The 24,835-nt window shown below is 38.8% G+C and overlaps 3 protein-coding genes across 4 annotated transcripts in view; 1 reads left to right on the forward strand and 2 right to left on the reverse strand.

The window, feature by feature from the left end:
• LOC107035562 (succinate dehydrogenase [ubiquinone] flavoprotein subunit, mitochondrial) lies at positions 1-7,404 on the forward strand. Its single transcript, XM_015253037.2, has 3 exons — positions 1-360; positions 2,022-2,448; positions 5,184-7,404. The coding sequence occupies exons 1-3, from the start codon at positions 304-306 to the stop codon at positions 6,674-6,676; spliced, it is 1,977 nt and encodes a 658-aa protein (XP_015108523.1). The 5' UTR covers positions 1-303; the 3' UTR covers positions 6,677-7,404.
• LOC107035564 (high mobility group B protein 7) lies at positions 2,434-3,654 on the reverse strand. The gene is made up of 3 exons (XM_015253041.2): positions 3,259-3,654; positions 2,961-3,197; positions 2,434-2,786 (listed from the first exon to the last, which is right to left on the reverse strand). The coding sequence occupies exons 1-3, from the start codon at positions 3,475-3,477 to the stop codon at positions 2,766-2,768; spliced, it is 477 nt and encodes a 158-aa protein (XP_015108527.1). The 5' UTR covers positions 3,478-3,654; the 3' UTR covers positions 2,434-2,765.
• The window catches only part of LOC107035563 (protein pinocchio), a 21,066-nt gene continuing 3,626 nt past the window's right edge, over positions 7,396-24,835 (reverse strand). For both annotated transcript variants that reach the window (XM_015253040.2, XM_015253038.2), the window contains exons 3-6: positions 13,082-13,157; positions 10,699-10,830; positions 10,256-10,385; positions 7,396-8,871 (exon numbers count right to left, since the gene is read on the reverse strand). In XM_015253040.2, coding sequence (XP_015108526.1) covers positions 8,761-8,871; positions 10,256-10,385; positions 10,699-10,830; positions 13,082-13,157 — 449 coding nt within the window. In that variant the 3' untranslated portion in view covers positions 7,396-8,760. The remainder of the gene's footprint in view (positions 8,872-10,255; positions 10,386-10,698; positions 10,831-13,081; positions 13,158-24,835) is intronic.

A 24,835-nucleotide genomic window follows, 5' to 3' on the forward strand; every position in this document is an offset into this window, starting at 1 on the left:
CCTCAATAATTGTTGCAAGACCCGCGTCCGAATTCAAACTTAAACTCTCGCGCATTGGCAGCACTGTCAGCCAATCGCGCTCTCCCAACGGTACTCAACCATTGCTACCTTGTCTGCCGTGCGCCAAGTGCGGGAGAGAAAACGTGGATATAACTGTTCGGCGAGAGAGCATTGAAAAAGTATCAGAGAAATAGGGTTAGTCTGCTGGGGAGCCGCCAGTCTGTTCAATCCCGTGCTGGCAAATCCAATTTCACGGGGAGGTGGTGATTGTTATCCGCCAACGACAACACCAAACGCACCAGGATGAGTGGAATACTCAAGATCTCGTGTCTACTTGCGAGACAACCGAGTCGAACTGTGGTAGGACTTGAACTATTTATAAATTTATCATCATTTTCGTATCAGATTACATAATTAATTTTTTCGAATTCGCGAATGCACGGGGGAACTCCTGCGAACGCGTGCCTTTTCTGTTTTTTCGTTACGTAATTCTTGGGGTCCTGGGGTTATCAGGATGGGGCGTTTGAGGGCGGGGGGAGGGCGGCCAAAGGGTTGGCTCGGGGGGTAGTTCAGCCACCCACTCTATTTATTTTCATTTTTATTCGGCATTTGAGGCGGATGCAGACGGCCACAGCGAATGTTATTTTTAAAAATCACGGGACTGTATTGACTGACAACTAGTCGTCTCCGCGGTATCGGTCACATGTTAAATGCTGTTATCTAATTCATTGTGTGTCGGCATCTAATTGCACAGCCGAGAGTCCGTGCGGCGATTGCGCACAGCAAATCGCGTCAATTTCCTGGGGTTGCAAATTGTTTCAATCATTTTTCCTGGTCTTGAGGCTGCTGGGTCGACTGGGGGCAGAGGCTAGACCGTAATTAATTTGATTTGCAGCGCTGATATGCACGACGTTTGGAGTTATGAATGCACTCGTTAACACCGAAAGTTCTGTTTTGATAAACATTGGCGCTGAATGTTTTGGTCTCTTCGGCGAGAGAAAAACTCAATTTTCTTCTTTTATCGATAAGATAAAGCAATTCAGTAGTGAAGTGGTAAACCGAGTTGAGTCGATTTTGACTATTAGCCAGTTTTTGCTGAATATCTCGGAATCTAAGAGAGATAGCAAAATTTTTCTCATGACTTTTTTTATTACGCTCTATTGGCTCTACAAAAAAGGTCATGACAAAAATCTTTCTATCTCTTTTAGATTCCGAGATATTCGTCAAAAACTAGCCAATAGTAAAAAACGACTCAACTCGGTTTACCGCTTCGCTACTGAATTAACACTTCTATTTTTCATGCCGTAAGAAGAATAAGAAAAGTGAATAGATAAACGAAAATAAAAGTAACTAATTAAAAATGCAGTTGGGGAATTTGACAAAAGGAGAAATTTATGGGTCGATTTTGACTATTGGCCAGTTTTCAACTAATATCTCGGAATCTAAAGGAGATGGCAAAATTTTTGTTATAACCTTTTTTGTGGAGCCGGTTGAGAGCTACAACAAATGCGATTACGAAAATTTCGCTATCTCCCTTAGAAATCGAAATATTTCTCAAAAACTCAACTGGGGGATAAGTCCACTTAAGGATGTACTACACCCTTTCGGTCAAAATGGAGGTTTTTTTCATTTTCCTGGCGAATTATTGATCGGATTGACGCGAAATAATATACCGTTTTTGTGTTTTATCATTATTGATTGACTCACGAAGTTTCATGGCAGTGCAATCATTTTCTTACATTTTTTGTCAAGTTTTGTGAATTTCCGAAAAGTTTTAGAAAAAACGCAGGAAAATGATTGCACGATCATGAAATTTCGTGAGTCATTAAGTAATGATAAAGCGCAAAAACGGTATATTTTTTCACATCAATCCGATCAATAATTTACCAGAACAATTCAAAAAACGTGAATTTTTGCGAAAAGGGTGCAATACATCCTTAAACCGTTTTCTAACTTCGCTACCGAATTAAAAAAAATACGAAAAAATCAACGTTTGAGGGCATGATAATGCTGTATTGCAGAATAAATTGGGCATATCCGTAGTCACGAATCGCAAGTTCCACTACACGCCAGAGGGAAAATTTGCGAGTGTGTCAACGGGAATTTCAAAGGAATATCCAGTGGTTGATCACACGTATGACGCCGTTGTCGTTGGCGCCGGTGGTGCTGGGCTGCGTGCAGCCTATGGGCTCGTTGCCGAGGGCTTCAAAACAGCTGTTATCACCAAACTCTTCCCAACGAGGTCGCACACTGTGGCTGCACAGGGTGGCATAAATGCTGCACTTGGGAATATGGAGGAGGACAACTGGCAGTGGCACATGTACGACACGGTCAAGGGCTCGGACTGGCTCGGAGACCAGGATGCCATTCATTACATGACCAGGGAGGCACCCAAGGCTGTCATCGAGTTGGAGAACTGCGGAATGCCTTTCAGTCGCACTTCAGACGGTAATTATCACATAATACCAACAGTCTGTTGCATCTACTCTTCATTTCTAGAGTTTTCCGACACCAATTAGTTTTTTTCCTGCTTAATTCTGTTTTCATTCTTTTACCTCGCTCTTTAAAAGACGTTACATCATCAAATTGAAGTTTATATTGCAGATTTTTACGTAATTTACTGTTTTGTTTGTCATCTAGGCGCGTTTTTTCCCCCCTAACTTTGGATTTTGTGATATTTTTTTGTTTGATCCCCTGATGAGTTGCATTTACTATCAATTTCCAGAATTTTCTGAAGCCAATCAGTATTTTTCCGCATTTCTGTTCTAATTCTTCCGTTTCGCCTTCTGAAATAATTAGACCATGAAATTGAAGATTAATATTACAGGTTTTGCGCAATGTCCGTTCAGGGAGAGCTGGGGTAAAACGGACCCTTTTGACTCTTTTTCAATGTTTGAAAAAAGATTCCACTCCAAAGCGTCCATTTTGCCCCACTCACTTCTGCGTAATCATTTGGGTACCTTTTTAAAATTTTTACGAGGTGAAGACGACGATTTCCTCTCCCTGACTTTAGACCTTGCCCTCGCTCGTTTGCGACTCTTTTTCCTCTCCGAAATATTTTTCGATTTGGTCCGTTTGATTGCCAACGCACCATCAACGTATAATTTTCTCTCATCATCGGGCAAGGCTCGCCATTGTTGACCAGCCAGGCGAATCACATTGGAGGGTTGAACCACTTCATTTGTCTCGCGTAAATTCTGATTGCAAGGAAAATTTTACGAAATCTATTCATGAAGGAAATTTTGCAGCTGAAAATACCTGACGGAAGTCTTGAACGTAATTCAGAAAAGCATTTGGACTCTTCCAGTTCGTTTTATTGACAGTCACAGTTGAATTTGACAGAAATGAATTTGATACTGATGGCGAAGGATTCATCGAATTGTCACTGGAGCTTGAATTTGATCTCGACCTCGGGGACTTCCTCTCGGTAGTCTCCTGTGTGTCATCATCCAATGGCTCTTGATCAGCCGATTCCATTCTCCCTCAAGCCTCGAGGAAAGTAATTGCCCTTAAAAACGCACTTCCTAATTAGTCCAGCCGCTTGACATCTCCTTCGACAATTCAAAAGTACTAAAATTTCAGTGACGAAGTTGTTAATGGCGATGAAAATAATACGTAAAGCCGTTGCCTAGCGACGAATATTCGAGAACGACGTGAAGGACTCGGTCGGAATGCCAAACTGACAGATTTAATTTCAGTTTTCAATTAAAAAATGATGTTTCATAAATTACAAAACGAATTGTAGAATGGCTTACTTTAACGAGGCCATTATGTTGTTCGGGCAGAATAACTAATAACACACGATGATTGGCACTTTATGTGCAACACACATGAGGTTTTACGATAAACTCAATTACCTAGGGTTTTTCAGTGGTTCTTTAGCGAACTTTCTGATTTGAAATAATTTCCTTTGTACATTTTCAAATGGCACACAGTGAAATCCAGGAATAGTCACATCCATAAATTGTAATTAGCATTAAATTATTGAGTAATCAATTCCTTAATATCACTCTTAAATTTTAATTATTGAAGGAATGATCGATTTAAGTATTCAAATGCCGAATTATTCAGTAATTTAGCTAGGAACATTGACGATTAATTGAATAATCGAAAATCCCTTGTAAGAAATTTAGTATTATTTACTTAATAGAAAATTTAGAGTTCAACCCTTTAATAAAAAGTCCAGTGTAACGTTTTTCAAGCCAATCTGTGTATTTAGCGTATTGTGTCATTAGATTTTTTATAAATGATGATGATAGCATACATTAAAGATCTTGCGATAATACTGTATTATATTATATTCTATACTATACTATTTTAATGACTATTTTGCTATTTTTATTTTGATAATACATACAGTACGCTATTATATATTATTATTATCGTAATCATTTATAAATAATCTAATAATACAATACCCCGAATAGATTGGCATCGAAAAACGTTACAATGGATGTATTATATATTAAAAAAAAAAAATACACTTCTGAAACTTCTTCGGAAACCTGATTTTAACTTTAGAAATCTAATATAACCCTATTCACTACAATTGACATATATTAAGCCCCATGCAATAATAATAATACTAATCTACTACTATTAAATACTTAATTCATCATCAATTCGAAATTTCGATTACCAATTATTCGACTATTTTAAACTTTTGATTACTACATTTAACCCGCAATCAATGTAAGGATGTTCGACACCCTTTTATCCAAAATTGACGTTGTTTTCATTTTTCTGGCAAATTATCGATGGGAGTGACGTGAAAAAATATAACGATTTTGTGGTTTGTCATTCTTTAATGGCTCACGAAGTTGCGTAGTGGTGCGATAATTTTCATGCGTTTTTTCTACAGTTTTGTGATTCTTTTTAAAAGTTTAGAGAAAACGCAGGAAAATGTTCGCACCACCTTAAAATTTCGTCAGTCATTAAATAATGACAAAACGCAAAAACGTTATATTTTTCACGTCAATTCCATCATAAGTTTGCCAGAAAAATTAAAAGAACGTGAATTTTGGCAGAAAGAGTGTAGAACATCCGTAAGTCGTAAATTCCTTTGACATTGAAGAATGAAAAGCCTGCTGGCCATCCCTGAAACTCCTGAAATTGAATCCTCCCGAGTGCATGAAAGGTCCCCATCCCCCCAGTTTCGATCTACAAAAGCTGCTAAATTCCAGGTAAAATTTACCAACGAGCGTTCGGCGGCCAATCCCTGAAATTCGGCAAAGGGGGTCAGGCCCACAGATGCTGCTGCGTGGCAGACAGGACAGGCCACTCCCTCCTGCACACCCTGTACGGCCAGTCCCTGAGCTACGACTGCAACTACTTCGTCGAGTACTTCGCGCTGGACCTCCTGATGGAAGAGGGCGAGTGTCGCGGAGTGATAGCGCTGTGCCTGGAGGACGGCTCGATCCACCGATTCAAGGCCAAGAACACGGTCCTGGCGACAGGTGGCTACGGTCGCGCCTACTTCTCCTGCACCTCCGCGCACACCTGCACGGGCGACGGTACGGCGATGGTGACACGAGCAGGATTGCCGAACCAGGACCTGGAGTTCATTCAGTTCCACCCAACGGGGATCTACGGGGCAGGCTGCCTGATCACGGAGGGCAGCCGAGGAGAGGGCGGCTACCTCGTGAACAGCGAGGGCGAGCGTTTCATGGAGCGCTACGCCCCAGTGGCCAAAGACCTCGCCTCTCGAGACGTCGTGTCGAGGTCCATGACCATTGAAATCCGAGAGGGTCGAGGGGTGGGCCCCGAGAAAGATCACATTTACCTCCAGCTCCATCACCTGCCCCCGGAGCAGCTGGCAGCTCGACTCCCCGGCATCTCGGAGACTGCTATGATCTTCGCTGGAGTCGACGTCACCAGAGAGCCCATCCCAGTGCTGCCCACTGTGCACTACAACATGGGGGGAGTGCCAACGAACTACAAGGGGCAGGTGCTGACCACGAAAAATGGAGAGGACTCGGTCGTCAGGGGTCTCTACGCCTGCGGCGAGGCTGCCAGTGCATCGGTCCACGGCGCCAACCGACTCGGCGCCAATTCCCTCCTGGATCTCGTGGTGTTCGGGCGGGCGTGTGCCAAGACGATCGCTGCGGAGAACAAGCCAGGGGAGAAAATTGGAAGCCTCAGCACTCACGCGGGTGAAGCCTCTGTGGCGAATTTGGATAAAGTGAGGCATGCAAATGGCTCCATTTCCACGGCCGAGTTAAGACTGAATATGCAGAAGACCATGCAGACACATGCGGCTGTGTTCCGGGAGGAGGCGACCCTCCAGGAGGGCTGTCGCAAAATGTCGGATCTCTTCAAGAAGCAGAGTGACATTAAAGTCACCGATCGATCCCTCGTGTGGAACTCGGATCTCATTGAGACTCTCGAGCTGCAGAACTTGATGCTCAATGCCATGCAGACGATATTCGCTGCTGAGAACAGGAAGGAGAGTCGTGGGGCCCACGCCAGGGAGGACTTTAAGAACAGAGTTGATGAGTTTGATTACAGCAAGCCAATTGCTGATCAACAGCCTAAACCCGTGGATCAGCACTGGAGGAAGCACACGCTGACGACGATGGACAACGAAAAAGTGACGATCAACTACAGACCGGTGATAGATCATACGCTGGATGCTCAGGAGTGTGCGACGGTTCCCCCGGCGATTCGTTCGTATTAAGAAATGAAAATAGTCTGGCAAGCTTTATTTTCACAATTTTCACTGTAGATAGAACGAAAAACAACTGGTTTCTCCTTCCTCGGGGTGATCGAGCTGTAAAATACCAAAAGTATGGTCCCCACTCTCACATCAAAGCACATTTTTCTTTGCTCATGAAGAAATAGTCAGTCTCTTTTATCGAAGCTGTTTGTTGTCAGTTATCCTGGTGTTTTTTTTCTCATGTTGGCGAATATACTTGATGCATTGTGTGAGACAACTGATGCTGAGATTAGTCATGCTAACGATCTCATAAAATATTTCTTAGTATTCGTAAGAGTATTGGGGGGTTCTCTGTCTCTTGTTTGTACTTACCACAACAACGTAGCTAAGACCATTAAGTTATTCAGATTCAGACGAGGAATGAGGAGAAATTTTAATAGTATAAATAGAAACTTTTGAGGTTTCATAATTTCAGTCTCGAGATATTTATGGAGATGATAGTGCTACTGCGTTGTCTGAATTGTTATTAATACGACTGAGAGTGTTTTTTCGGGCCCTGAATCGTGGATTGAAATGAATATTGAGCACAAGTTGGAGCTGACTGATATTACTTTGAAAATCGATCAGAGATGTTGGATTGTCATTCACTCGCCAAATGATTGAGGAAATGGCAAGAGTGATCCAACGTCTGTAAGTGTAAATATTGTAAACGAGTTGGTTGTCAATAAATGACATTGATACAGCTTTTATAGTCAGACTTTATTGTTGTAATCATTTCCAGGAACTTCCAGTGTCATTACATGCGTAAGAATATACTGCCTCATCGCTGTGATGATTCACCATTTTTTTGAATTTTGATAATGCAAGGAATTTAATATAATTGACGATGCTACAAGCTATCAGTATTCGCTGATTCTATTGTTTAGAAAAGGAAAGAACAATCGATTCGAAAGATAAATGATAGTGATGGAATAATCTCATACTGTAGTTTATCGTTTATCGTTTAATAAATCATAAATAGTAATTTTACAAAAATGTTTGGATAATTAAATAGAAATTACAACGAAAGGTCAGTGTTTCCCGAAGCACACTAATAATTAAAACCTCACAATTTCAGTTTTAATACTTTAGAAAAAAAAATAAACTTACTGATTAGTGATACATTAACTTAGATGAGGATAAATTTTCGTGATTACGATTGAGAAATTCTTAAAAAATATCTCAAATTCCTGGCATACAAAAACATACATTACTCGACGAGGTGAGCTTTTTCACAAGTATTTCGAAATAATTCGTTAGTCTAATTCCAGTCAGTCAAAAGTATATTGAATCGTCATCATAAAATTTTGACAATAATAATTAAACTAGAATTGGCTAAGATTTTTATTCAAATACCAAGTCTTTCATAACGAGTATTCATTTTCACAACTCGTAAAGTGTGTGAATTCTCTCGAAACGAGAGTGCTTCAATGAGTTATCCCATTGAATCTCCTAATGATCCCAGCATTCACATGATTTTCTCTTCACTGATTCACTCAAAACAGCTCATACACAAATGTTGAAGAACGTGACACATCTAGGATTTACTTTACAATGAAGTACGTCATCTCTAGTCATGAATGTAGCACGTGTGGATGATAATTTCTAAGACATTTGCATTCCTCGTGATGTCAATATTTCGTCGGATGGCATTCGAACACTGAATTTATGAGTTAAAAATTTACAATTTTCCTATACCCATTGCGCACTCGTTGGTGAATTTTCTCATGTGTTTTCACATGCAGATCTACAAGTCATTCTGATGTGCCTATCTACACACAATCACACATTAGATTTTACATGCGCAACCGGCGTGTTATTTCCCCCTAATTTTCCACCATATCAATTAAATGAGAATGAAAGGAAGTTCTCAAACCTCGTTGGTTATATAATAACCGCGTACAGCATTCATTCTTAAAGTCGCACATATACCAATGGGTTTTAATTTTAAATGTCAATGAAATTGTGACACGATAATGAATGGCGATGGTTTTCTGCTTTTAAGTCTTGTGCATTTCTTCAGCGTGTCTAAGCTCATCGAGACGCCGCCGTTGACCACCACCAGTTCACGATGTGGCGCGTAATTTCTCAAGCGCTGGTACCAAACTCTCGTCGAGTGAGGGACCACAACTCAGGCCGCACTCGCCGATCCATCGGGCTTTGCCACTCGCATGGGACTGTAAAACAAAAAATAAGTCCCTTGTCAGAGCAGTTGGAGCGAGATAGAAAAAACATTGTCGATATTAATCGTTCATTTGCAATTCAATGTCAGGTGACAGACGAAAAAAGCTATCCTTCGGGGACGCTGTTACGAGCGTCTTCCGTGCTAATTTTGAAATGTTTTATAAGAAGATTGCATACAGAGCAGAAGCAATAAAACGTCCATAAACCACAATGAGAATAGTGTGTCATGTCATTGAGGTCTTTTTACGTTACTGCATTGTTACTACGTCCTTATCGATTTTTATACGTATCTAATAGCCAGTTGATGGGACAACGGCCATTTCTCGCCTCTCTCTTCATCGCAAACCCTTGAACTTATCAGGGAACGCGCGTTACCATGCGACCTCCGTATTTATTGATACGATGCGTTTTTAATTTCAGTTTTATTTACTTTTATTATCATTGTCCTCGCAACTACTCGTATCATTTCTGGTAATAATTCACTAGATATGAGTGGGACAATGTGGACACTTTCTAAGAAAATTGGAAGCGAAGAAATCGAATTTATTGAACTTCACTCACTCATAGATGTTTTATAAATATTGATAATGACTTGAAGAGAATTAAGAGAATGAAGAGTGAAACATCAATGAATAATTTTTAATCTTCGATTAATTATTTTTTTTTTAGATTTCAAAACAATCTGATTGAATTCTGTAATTGTTGAAAAATGAGGGGAGGGTTATGAATTGATTTCCTAGAGAACTGAAAAAATTTCTCGAATTATTTGGGAAACCGAAGAATTTTCATGAATTTTGTAGAGTTTAGAATTTATGTATGAAAATCTGAGAACCAAGAATTGATCATTTTTGAGTGTGATAAATATGAAAAAATAAAAATTTGGGAAGTGAAGAATAATTTGAGTTGAAAAAATTTAGAAATACTGTTTTTTTCTCATGATCAACAATTAGGCAATTTAAATATATTTTGATATAAAACTAAACTTCGCACATGAAAAAATGATAAATATGACGCAGAAAAAATTTTTGGCATTTGAAGAATTTGAAAATACCGGGGATTTTTTTTCCAGCGACTGTTTCACGCGACTCATTAACCAATCAGAATTGAGGATTAGCGATCAGCCAGTTTCGAGATATTTTATATTTCTCCATAATTTCCGCCGTTTAGCTATCCATATGTTACGAGGAATCTGCGAATAGGGAAATCAGAAAGAATTGGGCTTCATGCAAGTTGCCTATTCAACTCCCGTCTGACTGAATCATTAAGCCATTTTTCTCTGAATTGATTCCCCCTGAAATTCCTTACTCATTGCTGCGATCCGTTGAATGCCAGTTTTATAAACATTTATTATTATTGCCGTCATAATCATGCTCTTACCATGGTGAGATTACGTTTCCAGGAGGCATGACACCGCCCATCGCACAGCGGGCACGGTCGCTGGAGTGAATAGCCACCGCATTCACTGCAATCAAGAGACACGTGCTCCTCACTCCACGAAACACCGCATCTGCAAAGACATTCAGAATAATTAATAACAAAAACTTGCCATCGATTGTTTACGTCAAAGTTGAATTGTCAATGTTTCCCCGTTTTTTACTGCCGCTATTTTCCTCCCGATAAACTTCGAGAAAGAGCCGCCACGAAATTACCTTACTCCGGATCGTACCGGATTTCATTGACAATGGAATGCCAGCCGAGTTATTTTGTGTTGCGCAATTACTACGCTTCGAATTGCGACAGCCACAAGCAGGGCATTCCAGTCGTCTCAATCTCATTACAAATATCTGGATAATTGTTTTGGGTAAATACAAGGGGCTTACGTAAAGCAGGAGTTCAATTGAGCCCGAAGCTCCTCAATCGTCAGAATAGTGTCCTGGTACTGGCGATGAGAATCTTGGAGTCCATCGTCCACACTTCCGGTCAGACTGTGGTGCGATAGAGAAATGTTGCTCCTGAACACACAATTATTGAAATTGTTACGACATCATTCGGGACAACCAAAATAATTTGAGTAAATACAATCGATAAGTTTCAATGTGAAGCGATGATCATTAAAGAATAGATAAGAAAGAAATAATTGAAATATTGACATTGTTACGACATCATTCGGAACATGTTCACGAATAATACGACATCATTCGGAACATGTTCACGAATAATACACTGACAAAATAAATGTTTTTGAGGAATACGTATTTACTTACGTCAAGAAACTTCTGACTTGAAAATTGTCAAGAGTAAAATATCTTGCGCTAAGAAAAAAAACATTCGTTCAAGTAATTTTGTACTTGTCCTAAATACGAGGACATTTCTTGATGAATAAAGCGATTTCTCAAATCAAGTCAAATTGAATTAATTCATTTAATAGTTTGTTAGCCTCGATTCTAAAATATTTTAGTGCCACGAATTTCTTGATACAAGTAAAGAAATACTTCTCAAAAAATACTTGTTTTCTCTGTGTGGAATAATTTGAGTAAATACAACTGATAAGTTTCATTGTGAAGCGATGATCATTAAAAAATAATTAAGAATGAAAGAAGATACGTTAGGTCATCAAGAAGAATTCCTTTTTTTCCGAACTTTCAATAGACTTCAGTGAAGTCCTCGAGGTAACGCGAAGAAATGACTTAGTTATGTGATAATTTTTTATATGAATTCTAAATTGACTGAGTGTAAGAAATGAATCTATCAAGCTATTTCTTCAGGGTAAAAAACGAAACGCGCAGCGTTGAGTTGACAATCGCGCCTAAGCCGATCTTCGTTCTCCAACTCATTACGAAAAAAAAATCGATGAATAGCATCGTCTTACGTAACACTACCGCGAATCCGTAATATTGAATCGCGTGAACCGCAGCTCTCCCAATACTCGGCGTGCAGGCAACTCAGAAATGATAACGAATTATAATTTCATTCTTGAACCTGAAGCGGGCACGATCATGCCTTTGACTCGTGCTCTATGATAATGTGGAAACGCGCAACGAGTGCTTGAGGTACCAGTGTCCATACGCTCCCACGTGATATCCCCAGTAATTAACGCGATAATTTATCGAATTCAATAGGGATAAGGACAGTTCAGGAATATGCATGAACAGGTATCAGTTTTTTTCCCTCACACGCAATTTTTTTCACAATTTACTTTCCTCATCCGTCAATTTCCCAGCACTAATGCGCATCTATCGACTGCATTGAACGAGGGCTTGAAAGCTGTCGCATTTCGCCGATCTGTGAATCCCGGGCATGAGAGGGAGAAAAAAAATCATACGAGTGGATGACGCACGAGCGTGCTGTAACACGTGGAGAATGAATTTCCGCGTTTAGTGGATTTATATATAGATGACAGACGTGAGCTGTCGATGTGAGATGCATTTCTGAGGTTTATTATGGAACATTTGAGACTATAATAAGATCCACCGATTCGTGTGATTCTGATGAATGAAAGAATTGCATTTTAAAGCCACAAAAAATAGAACGACACTGCAAATTATAGACACCTCTTTATTCTAATTTTTTTCTCAATTTAATTATCGTTTTGGTTTTCCAAAGAAGAAATGTTTAAAAATCAGGATTTAAGCCAGTGTCTCATGTGAAAATCAACATTTCCATTGTAATCAAAGATTAAAATCTGAATTTTTTTCATTAGATGTGAAAAAATCAAGAATTTTTTTTTGACACCTCATAAAAAATAATCCACCGTTTTGCAAACAAGTTTTATTATTTATTTATAAGAGGGAAATGTTTGAAAAAATATCAATATTTTACGAAATTTAATTTAGATAATACTGACTGGGTATGAATTTTTTCAAATTTTTTCCATGCAATTTAGTTGAAAAATTAGTTTATTCATTTTTGCCGAGACTACTGCAATTAATTTTTTTAACGTCAGAAAAATTAGTTTTATATGTTCTGCTGTCAGCCGAAAACCTTACAGAATTTTCCTTAATCATTAAAAATGAAAAATTAACCGACAATTTACCGACATGGCTAAACATCCTTAAGACTCAAGTAAATTATCTAAAAACGAAGAATGTGCTCTATGACACTGTATTAAATTGAATACGATGAAATTCTTTTAAAGCAGAATAAACCAACAGATTTGAATGCCCAAATAAAAAAAAAGCCCCAAAAAATTCGCTTCGAATTGGAAAAAAAATTAATTCAAAAACGAACCGTTTAACTGCCGCGTTAAATAAACAAATATCTTACCCGTGACGAGAGAGGCTCTCGGTGTTGGTTTGAACTGATGTCACAGACATGCTACCGACTTGGTTCGACACTCCAACTGAAACACAAGAATAGAAGACCATTTATAATTAAACTCCACACTCACACCCAATTATTTTTATTTTCCCAAGGCAATCCATGCAATTCCGATGATATCTCTATCCACTTCGACCTTGCCAATCGCCTTCCACTTTCGCTTTCTGTGAAAAGAAAGTGACGATCCACACCTTCCACCAAATAGACCTGTATCTCTCTTTTTTTCAGCTCCTCATTACTTGCGCAATGCCGAGAGCCCTGACGTTTAAAAACTGCATCGTACATGTCCAACGTCTCTCTGAAGATGAGAAATAGGATGCGACAAGGACTCGGAGGGATGCCCTTGCACGATAAACTCAGCCACGTGCCCTTCGAAACCGCCGGAGGGAGGATCGTGACAAGGCTGAGTGGAATCGAGAGTATTTCATTTTTTCTGCCTCTCATTTGCATAAGATCACGCAAACTTTTCATTCGATAGGGAACGAGATATGAGGAAATAAAAAACAATGAACGACATTAAGGTAAGCCTTGGGATGCAGCGGTGTGGAACAATCGAGGGGACTGAATGTCGATCGATGAAGCGCTCACAACTGGAAATAAATATTTCAGGAAATGTCGAATGCCGAAAATTGTTGCGCAACACAAGACCATTAGTCGCAATGATTTATGCAAGAGGAAATTTAGTCCCACGGACGCTCCTCAAAATATATTCAAACGAAGGAGAGAGATATTAATGTGTTGGAAATCGATAATTGTGTCGTCTCAATCGACCATAATAAACTCAAGTTTAATTATAATTACAAATGCACCGGTGGATAAAAATAAGTGGCCCAGCTCGACCTGATTCGCCGGGGGCTGTGAATGTGTCGCCTAGCAAGTGATAGAAAGACGCCGTAAGTTGCGGTTCACTGCTTCGTTCAATTATGTATCAACTCAAGAGCCATCAACTGTACCGTCAATTAATTATGAAATTCTGACCTTTTTGAGGTAGTCAGTGACCTTCAGAAATTAATTAGCGATCGAGTTGTCTTGAGAGCTAAATGTTCTTTAGGTCCGAGCGAAACGCAGAGGTGCACTGAGAAGACAAGAGTTCTTTAATAGAAATTTTTTATACAAATTATTTCTATACGATTTCTATCGTTTTGATCCTATATGACCCACTGCCACAAGTATAGAAACATTTCGTATGGAATTGCGACATTTCTCTGCGTTTTTCTCGGGAGCGTTTGGACATCTTTCGTATGAAAACAAAAATTTATGTAAACATTTATGTATTATTACCATTTGAAAATTAATATTTCATTGCCATTCAGGCAAAAAAATTTATGGTGTTTTTTAATGCACTCATCTCCTTTTACCACTTCGCTACTGAATTGGTTCACATCAAGATAAAATATTATAGAATCGAGGCTAAAAAACTAGTACATGAATTAATTCAATTTCACTTGATTTCAGAAATCATTTTCTTGTTATCAAAAAATTGACCTGGCCTTCAGAACAAGTCCAAAATTTCTTGACAATCATTATTTTTCTCAGCGCAAGATATTTTCCGAAGGAACTTTAAAGTTCCGGATTTTAAAAATCCGCGATAATACCACCTCGCAACAGTGACGTCTCCGAAGAGCCTAGAGCTGAATATATCAAGGGCTGATGACGTTTCGGGCTACGTCACACCCTAGTCAATATCGATTCTTCCACTCAGCGGATTGAACTGTTAAAAAATAGAAGAGGTGAGAACGCTCTTGGCACGAACTATCCCGGATAAATGACAAAGTTCGAGCGTTCACGTGGGAACCTTGCGAGAATATTAATAGTTGAATCCCAAAAACCGGATAATCTCTACAACCGAGTGTACTCATAGGATTAGAGGGATGAAATTAGACGTCGCGACAGTGTCTCGAGCTCTGGCAATCTTCCTACGACTCATCACCCAGTTCTACACGTGACCATATCGTTCAGACTGCTTTTCTATCTATTAATTTACGTTTGGGCCCATCTAAAATAGCTTCAGGATAAATTTCTCGCGCTGAAAAACTGGAGGAGTCACCCCACTCGTCATTACCCTCCGATAAAAATGAGATGAAACGCTAACGACGACTGATGTAAATAGGAAAAGCGTAAGAAACATAAACGCGAAATGAATAAATAAATAAATTAGCAAAGTGCATTGGCAATGGTGACCTGGATGACCCGAACTGCCGTCAGAATGAGGTCAACAAGTCTCTCTGCGCCCCAGGTTCTTCCCAAAAAATATATAATATGTGCCAATTCCGTATATTTTCCAAATTTATTAAGAAAATATAGGGGAGAGTGGGGTAAAACGGCCCCTTTTGATTTTTTCAAAAATGTTAACAACTCATTCAATTTTAAACAAAATGGAATAATTTTTTTTCTATGGAAATTACACTTCTTCCCCTTTAGAATGAGCCTAGACTGATCTCAATTAATGAATTTGTTTATGTTAAGTTATGAGTATCACAAAAAAAGTCAAAAGGGGCCGTTTTACCCCCTCTCCCGTATAAGAAATACATAAAACATATATTTTATACATGTTTTTTAAATAACTTGGGCCAATTTAAGGTATCGTTTTACATATTTTTCAAAATATAAATTTTTCCGTGCGTTCTTCCGTTTAATATTGCCGTTTGCAATTACTCACTATCAAATAATCGATCTCGTGTTTACATTTCGTAATTATCCACGTGATTCGAGGGACGCCACTCCAAGAGTCCTGATACTTGAGGAATAATCGATGCAATGCAGATGCAAAAATCGTGTCGAGATTGCGGGGCATTTATATAAGATAGAACGTACGATTTATCGCGTTCAATCTCCCTCTGCAGGGTCTTCTGTTGCATAATCCACCGATAAAGTAATGGGTAAATCGAGAGAATAACGCCGAGTAATTAAATTTTTTCACGAATAAACGACACCCAGCTACGTCAACTTCATTAACTATCCCCAGACGTGTCTGAAATAATAATCTACCAGAGAACTGAATGATAAATGTAACGGAACTTGCTGAGAGTCATGCCTATCTAGTCGTGAGGACACAAGTGACCTCGTTGAAATCATTATTCACGATCCAAGCGTCCGCAATCATGATTTAACTTGGTAATTGTCAATCATTCCAGATAGCGAGTATCAAACAACCAGATATAAGTTGAATACTTTTTACATCTACCGTGAATCAACATAAATAATCCCAAGCACAGGACTAGCATAAAAAACTAATTCGCTCCATCGATTTCCTCCATTTCTGGTGTTTCAACAACTAAAAAGGGACTGAGGCGCGTGCATTTAGTCCGCATTCTATCGACTTGAGGCTGCCCCGAACCCACCCGAACACCGTTGCCTGTAACCCGTTTCGCCGATACCCAGCGCGCTGTTACAGTATTGATTCCCACGCAAGTACCAACTGCACCGAGTGCACCACATTAATTTCACGAAATTTCGATTTATTTTCAAACAGATAATCGAAATAATGAAAAGAAAAACATTAAATTTATCAAGGTATTAAAATTAAATTCGAGAGTGCATGGTAAGGCATAATCGTCGCGACGGAGACGGAGACGCGGCTGATATGAACCCCACAATGCCCCGATAATATAAAGGTTTTTCTTTTCTTTCCCTGGGCTGCTATTAACGCATTTAAACCTCCTTGAGACATCTCGTATTATACGATGAATGCTCACTTAGATGAACGGGTGTCCCCCAACGGCACCTTTCCTTCTAAACGAAATAATTCGCCGATATCTCTGCAGAACCGTAAACCATCCTATTGGCACTTTCTCGTATCACGAAGTGACTGCGATGCTAACGAGTGAAAAAGGGTCAGTGAAAGCGCCTTATCCTCGGCACGACATTCAAGGCTCAGCATTTCGTCGAGTGAAAGAATGAAAATGCACGTCAACATTGCGCACAATGAACTTACTCAGATTAATCCTGAATAGATCCGCAAGATGCTCTCCCGCACTTGAATAAATTTTTCAAAACTGTCTCTCCCAAAAATCACTGGCGCACGTTTTGTTTTTACAAATATATCGACTGTTTTGGTGGCTGAAGGATTGTGGGAACCTCTAAATGCCACGGAGGTGAGCGAAATCACACTGAGCGAGTGTTCGCGGGGCATTGGGGTTTTATAAACGCGCGCCGCGGGTGGGGTTGAACACACGGCTAGAGGAGGAGAGGGACGTCCAGACGTTGGAGTGTCGTTGCACGTCGGTCAGAGGGAGACGGAGCATGTGTGCACAGGCTCTCGAGGCGCCACAAAGGTGCAATTTTGCATTGTACGTCACAGTCCTCTTCTACTAGTGTAAATACTCCGATAGCCTGCGTAGTAAGTGACTTTGTTCAGTCATTTGTGGAGAAAAGGACACTGAGTCCTCCAGCCTCCGCTGCTCTGACGCTTATCCTCATTTTTTTTTCAGCTATTGGGTGTTCTTGATTGCACGTCACCGACGATAACATTTCGTCACAATTAAAAGCGAGGGATTAATACACGTGTGTTTGATGACAGTTGAGAGGGGGCTCAATGATATTACTGTAATGTATACAATCGGTTGATTTGCGATATGTAAGTTGAGTTAAAAATACAGGGATAACAAATTCTGGGCAAAATAACATGTCGAAATGGTGAAATTTTGGGAGGGATTTAATAGGGGGATTTAATGCGTGTTTGATGACAGTTAAGAAGGGGCTCAATGATATTACTGTAATGCATACAATTATTTGATTTGTGACGCTCCAGTTGAGTAAAAAATACAGGGATAACATTAAAATAGCTCTACCCTTACGGTAAATTCAAAGATTATTGAAGACTGCAAAAAAATTGCAGAAATCTCGATTAGATTCGGAATTCTAATTTTTTTCTCAATTTAATTATCGTTTTGGTTTTTCAAAGAAATGTTTAAAAATCAGGATTTAACTCAGTGTTTTATGTGAAAATCAATATTTCCATTGTAATCAAAGATTAAAATCTGAATTTTTTTTCATTAGATGAGAAAAAATCAAGAATTTTTTTGACACCTCATAAAAAATAATCCACCCTTTTGCAAACAAGTTTTACTATTTATTTATAAGAGGGAAATGTTTGAAAAAATATCAATATTTGACGAATTTTAATTTGGATAATACTGACTGGGTATGAATTTTTTCAAATTTTTTCCACGCAATTTAGTTGACAAATTTTTAAACTGAAAATATCCGAAAGTACAGCGTAGCCCGGCCGAAGGATAGAGCTACTTTAAATTCTGGATAAAATAAAATATCGAAATGTTAAAATTTCGGGACGAATTAAATAGGGGGATTAATGCACGTGTGTTTAATGACAGTTAAGAAAGGGCTCAACGATATTACTGTAATGTACACAATCAGTTGATTTGAGACGCTCCAGTCGAGTAAAAAATACAGGAATAACAAGGAATTCTAGATAAAACAATGAGGAGGCGCCGAGCGACTAATCCTATCTGTATCATGGGATTTCCCTTTGGACGCCCCCGACGTCGTGAAACATGTGTCAAATTTTCTAGTGAGGAGATACAGAATGTTATCTCGTCAGAGTGATAAAACCCGATGGTTCAGTTCAAACAGAGTCGATTCCATAATACATTACAAATGCATTGTGGGCCGTAATAAGCCACCATGAGAAGCAGGAAATTCTCGGTGGAATATCGAGTCTCACATTTTCGTTTCACATTCGGGGAAAATGTAAAACGAGTGCAACAGAGTCCCAACGTTATACTGAGGGGAATGCGAGTTAGATTGGGGTGATGAGTCAATTGTTTCAGCGTTTGATCCACGCCAACTGGGGAAATTTTCTTTTGCAAACATCAACGCCTGCGAACTAATGGAGCGAGAAAAAACGGGACTGCACTAGTTCTTGCTAGTCTGTACTGTCTGCATTCCTTTGTGCTTATTTGGCGCAGGCAACAACCTCTGCAGCACGTCGTGAACCTTTTTAGCTACAAAGAAAAGGAAATTTCGATGAACCAGGGGAGGAAAAGAAAACAGACTGGCTGGCAACAAAAACAGAAGCTCCGACATTTTCACGATTGCAAACTAAAACCGGAGGAAAACTCATGTATTCTCGGAAAATCTCGCATGCGCGTGAGATCGTAAAATGGATTTTCCGGAGAATCCCTGAGCTCACCTTCTCGGCGATTAACCGCCGGCCGAAAATTTATGCGTTTCACCTCGAAACTCCGTGCACAACTCTAGGAAAGAGTCCTCCAATCTGAAACCCGGAAAAACGAGTATTTTCCAGACTGTCAGTGGAATAATATAACTCATGGCTCTGTGACCGGGAAACTTGTGCGTACACTGGTGGAAATTTTTTGAAATTTAAGTAACAGATGCATTTGAGTTTTCAAAATTCGGAAATTGAATTCAATTTCAGACTAAATTGCTCATGGAAGTCCTGAGTCATCTTGGAAATTCAATAAAATTAAGTTTTTTATGGTGAATTTGGATTTTCACACCTATCGGGAAATTTAGGCATTACATTCAGTTGAATTTTCACGATTTTCAGTCATTTTTATTTTCGTATAAACCTGAGAAATTAAATTTCATTTAATATTCAAGAAAATTTACTGATTTATCAATAACAAGATCAATGGAAATTCTATGTAAATTCTTCGATGTTGAAAATTTCAAGATTTTCTACTTGAAATTTCAAGAGTAATTTTCCAACAGTGTACGTCGATTAAGGATATTTATCCAAAATCGCAAGTACCTAAAAAAATTGATTTTTTTAAATTGAGAGATATTGACAAAAGAATAAAATTATCAATTGAGAAGTCCGAGCACCCTAAAAATAGAAGGAAATGTACTGTTCGGGGAAAAGGAAAAATATCCCATTTCACCAACAATTAAATATAGTTTTAACATTTAAAAAAATCTAAAGTGCCCCCTGGACCTCTGCACGGCCTCATTAATTCCACAACTCCATCGACGCGACATGTAACGGTCTTTCGATTGAGCCGAGGCCGAACGATTTGAGAATGTACGAGTGAAATGAACTTGAAGTTAAAATCATTTATCTGATTACTAAATCCTAAAACGAGACACAATTCCGAATGAACAAAGAGTGAAGCTCCAGATAAGGTTGTGATACGAGATCGTAACAGCATTTTCGATAAAATTCTCTTTGTCATTTGAATTTCCAAGCAGCCGCGCTTCCGTCAACTCAATGACTCTGTTCCCTGCGTGAAATCCGATAGACATTTTGCAGAGATACTACAAACAGTTGTTACCTTGAAATGCTCGAGTTCTATTTTTGAAAAAATATAAAACACACAAAATAAAAAAAAAACGGTACCTCCTCCACCAGTCATCCTTCAACGGATGGCTGTTGCAAAAGTCTCAGGGTCACGACATTCTCTCAAAAGATAAGATTTGAAATGGAGACTCACAACTTCCGTATATATTTAATTACACCGATTAAACTAAATGAACCGTTTAAACCTGAAAGTCGAACAATTCCGCAGAAGGAGCGGGGCATAATGAATTTATTTTCTGGGATAAGTGCAGCGTCTATAATTGAACCGCAGTGACCTTTTGCTGGGGCCTGCAATTCAGCCAAAGGTCACATCGACATGTCTACTCAAGTGCGAGAGTGGCGAAGGTTATGCCTCGGAAAATGGTAAAAAACGTGAAAAACGTTTCCCTCCGATACAATCGAGAAAAAAAATAGTTTGAGATCGGGAGGTTCATCGGAAAATTTCCGCCCATTTGGAACATGATTGCAGTCTTTTTGATAACGCACAACTGAAGAAACGACACATCGCGGCTAATGAATTCCAAAGACGGAAGAAAACCACGTGGGTTTCGTTAATTTTTTCGAGAAATATCACGTGCCGTACACATGACTCGACAAACCCGCTTTATTCAATCATCCAACACCAAGTGAGCATGTACTCTCCGGTACATTATGTAGTAACTGCTCGTGTCACATGGACTCAATCAGCGTCTCAAAATTGCTCCAACGAGTGCAGCCATGAATGCCCCGTGGAAAAGTAAATGGTGCAGGTAATGATCCACTCATTACTAAATATCAAACAGTACTCGTGCATCGAGAAATAAATATTGCACACACGGAGAGAACACGGATGTTCAGGAAAAATTACGGAACTCACAATTCGCTCACCGATTACGGAATTGACTCAGAAAATTTGAGGATGTACCAAACCCCTTCGGCCAAAATTCACGTTTTTTTCAGTTTTCCGGCAAATTATTGATCGAATTGACGCGAAATAATATACCGTTTTTGCGTTTTATCATTATTGACTGACTCACGGAGCATTTTGCATTTTTCTAAATTTTTGTGAATTTCCGAAATTTTTTGGAAAAAACGCAGGAAAATGATTACGCGATCATGAAATTTCGTGAGTCATTAAGTAATTATAAAACGCTAAAACGGTACACTTATTCACGTCAATCCGATCAACAATTTACCAGGAAAATTAAAAAAACGTGAATTTTAGCGAAAAGGGTGTAATGCATCATTAAGTGATGGTATCGTAATTTTTCACAGAAGATTCGGATAAAAATTCACGGAACGCTCTGGGAAAATTCCGTGACAGTTGCGTAAAATGTCCTACACCCACATTTCGCTCCGGAATTACGGAAGATACGTAATTTTTCTTGAATATTTCTCTCCGTGCAGCCATAAAATGCTTTACAACACGTGCTGATAGAGATGAGCTCTTTACTCGTCTTGGATTCTTATCATCCCTCAATCCTTCCCCTCATATAACACAAGGTCATGCACCTGCCACATTTTTATTAGTCGCAACGCGTGTGCAAAGTCCGCGTTTGTGTGGGTTAAGACCTTCTCGATGAAAAACACAGGAAAAAAGGTGCAACCAAAACAGAATGACTAATTGACTCGATTACAATTTCAAAATATTAAACTTCAACACTCGTACACATTGTACTTTTTTTTCAATATTCATAATTCAAATACTAAGTGATCAATTGAGTTCAATTTGGGCTCATCACAAAGGGAAACAATTGTACTTTGTACGGGGAAAAAATTTATTTCATCGCAAACCCAACGAGTTGTTGAGATTGAGAGAAAAGTCATGTGTCCATTTTGCCCCATGACTGCAACCCTAAAGTCATAAAATTCAGTGACACCTTCTGCAATCCTTACGATAACTCCTCGTACAGCAGACGTTCAAACATCTGACATAATATTTTTCTTTTTTGAATGAACTCGACATTGGACCTCTCGAACAACACAAACAAGGCGACCTCAAAGGTCATATTTATACAGGTGAACACCTCCCAGAAAAAAATAGGGAAAAAAGTATTTTTACATTCACGAGATTCGACGAAATCTTGGGAATTTCCTGGATTTTTTCGACGAACAAGGATGTACACAATTCACACCTTATTGATATCTGCATATATTGAAAGCCACATCGATTTGCGTAACCCTTGTGTTGGAGCAGACGGGTAAAAAATACGAAGAACTCAAAGTCCACGTTTGTGTCGGTTGAGGCCTTCTGGAAATAAAAACACAGGAAAAAAGGTCTAACCGAAACAGCGTGACCGATTGACTCGATTTTTAATTTCGAAATATTAAAATTCAATTCTGGCTTGTGAGGGAATGCGGGATGGAGAGTCCCGTGCATCTAGACGAGCATCATAAAAAATGGGTCACGATTTCAACCCTAAGATGTTTAGCCATTTTCAGCAAACCTTATTTTCTCAGGTTAAATTATATTTAAATTATAATTAAAGGAAAATTCTATAATTTTTTTGGCTGATAGCAGAGCATATGAAACTAACTTCTTTGATGTTAAAAATGAATAAATAAATGAGAACATTTTTCCTTATACACGGGCTCTTATGGGATTTATGTTGCAATTTATAATTCAGTAGTGAAGCGGTAAACCGGGTCAAGTCGATTTTGACTTTTGATCCGTTTTTGATGAATATCTCAGAACCTAAGAGAGATAGCAAAACTTTTCTCATGACCTTTTTTGTAGAACCAATTAAGGGCTATAAAAAGGTCTCAACAAAAATTTTTCTATCTCTTTTAGATTCCGAGATATTCGTAAAAAACTGGCCAATAGTCAAAATCGACTTAACCCGGTTTACCGCTTCGCTACTGAATTCACCCACTGTAAGACTAAAAATCGAAATAAAAGTAGAAGGTAATGTGCAAAACTATACTGAATAGAATGGCCAGGAAATTTTTGAAAGATTCTATCCCATATGAGCGCGTGTTAACGCATGCGTTCAGTCCTCTTTGTCCACTCGATTTCGATCTAATAAACGTGAGTTGGATTGGAATTTTCATGAAGATTAAGGGAATAACTTCGTCTCTCAGTTGAAAAAAAAAACATTTTTTTTAATACTTGCGATTTTGGATAAACATCCTTAAATTCGTAGAAATTCAGTTTCACATTCAGTTTCTGAATCAATATTTCTCATTTGTACGAAAACCCTATACTGAACCACGCGAACAACAAAAATACGAAGAACTCAAAGGTCATGCTTGACAGGTGAACACCTACTAGAGAAAAAAACAGGAAAAAAACACTTCCACATTCACGAGTTTCTACGAAAACTTCGGGATTCCCTGAATTGTTTCGACGAATAAGGATATATACAATTCACACCTTATCGATATCTGCATACATTGAAATCCACATCGATTTGCGTCATCGCATACCTTGGGATCTTATTATGATGAGACGGCAAGATGTTTTGGTGGATTGGATCGGACACTCAGGATAGCTATTTTAGGACATTATGACTCAAAGTTGAACGATAGCAGCAAAATAGCGAACATTATTCGGTTGTGAACCCCTCTCTAAACTAACGAACAATTACTTATCGATAAATTTGAATGCCATCGGCATAATTGACGTTTTGAATTACAGTTAAATTTGAAATAAATCAATTTTTAATATTACTCACCATTTTTTTTATTTTAAAAATAACACCAATAATTGGGAAATTAAATTACCAATTATCACGTTATTCTTAAAATTCCAATAACGATAAATAAATCTAAATTACTGTAAGATGCAAGTTCTCATAAAATAATGATTGGAATCGAAAATTCGCGATGTGCAGAGTTCAAGTGGTATCGACGCTAGTCGCCGGGGGGTGCGATAACCCCTCGAATACGTTTAACACGAAAGATTTTGCGTCATTCCCCTCTCGTCTCGAAGCCGCGATGAGGAAATCAACAATGTAAGACGAATATTAAGGATGACTTCAACTTTCAAACGCATTCCCACCGCAGACAGAATGACCGCTGAACATGTTTATCCTAAATCACAAGAATTTAAAAACAAGATGGTCTTTACCCGAATGATGAACAAGTTTGTCCTCTCACGCTGACGATGATTTCATCCCATTAACCCAGATTAATTTTCAAGAAGTGGAACAAACACAATGTTGAATGGCTGATCTGTCCGTTATTTGTTCAGATACCTTGGATTACTTTTTTCTGATCATTGGTTTCATAATATGTCTTTTTATAATGCCCCTTGTTTTTTCTTCAAATTTTTCGAGTCTTATCGATTTATAATTTGAAAATACCTTTCGTAAGAGCTTGTGCAAGGTCACACGCTACGGTAGATTCCATCATTAGGTGCCCAAAGTATTTTATCACGAGAAACAAATAAAAATAAAAAGAGCCCATAAAAAGAGAAATGAAAATCTACATTTTTTTTCTGT

This window comes from Diachasma alloeum, unplaced genomic scaffold (genome assembly GCF_001412515.2).
Source record: "Diachasma alloeum isolate Michigan unplaced genomic scaffold, Dall2.0 Dall_scaffold_00199, whole genome shotgun sequence".
Classification (NCBI taxonomy): domain Eukaryota; kingdom Metazoa; phylum Arthropoda; class Insecta; order Hymenoptera; family Braconidae; genus Diachasma; species Diachasma alloeum.

Coding starts and splice junctions, on each gene's coding strand:
- LOC107035562 (XM_015253037.2), top strand. CDS start 304: ATGAGTGGAATACTCAAGATCTCGTGTCTACTTGCGAGACAACCGAGT. Junction 361..2,021: donor GACAACCGAGTCGAACTGTG/GTAGGACTTGAA, acceptor GCTGTATTGCAG/AATAAATTGGGCATATCCGT. Junction 2,449..5,183: donor TTTCAGTCGCACTTCAGACG/GTAATTATCACA, acceptor GCTAAATTCCAG/GTAAAATTTACCAACGAGCG.
- LOC107035564 (XM_015253041.2), bottom strand. CDS start 3,477: ATGGAATCGGCTGATCAAGAGCCATTGGATGATGACACACAGGAGACT. Junction 3,198..3,258: donor ACGTTCAAGACTTCCGTCAG/GTATTTTCAGCT, acceptor CCTTGCAATCAG/AATTTACGCGAGACAAATGA. Junction 2,787..2,960: donor CTCGTAAAAATTTTAAAAAG/GTACCCAAATGA, acceptor TAATTATTTCAG/AAGGCGAAACGGAAGAATTA.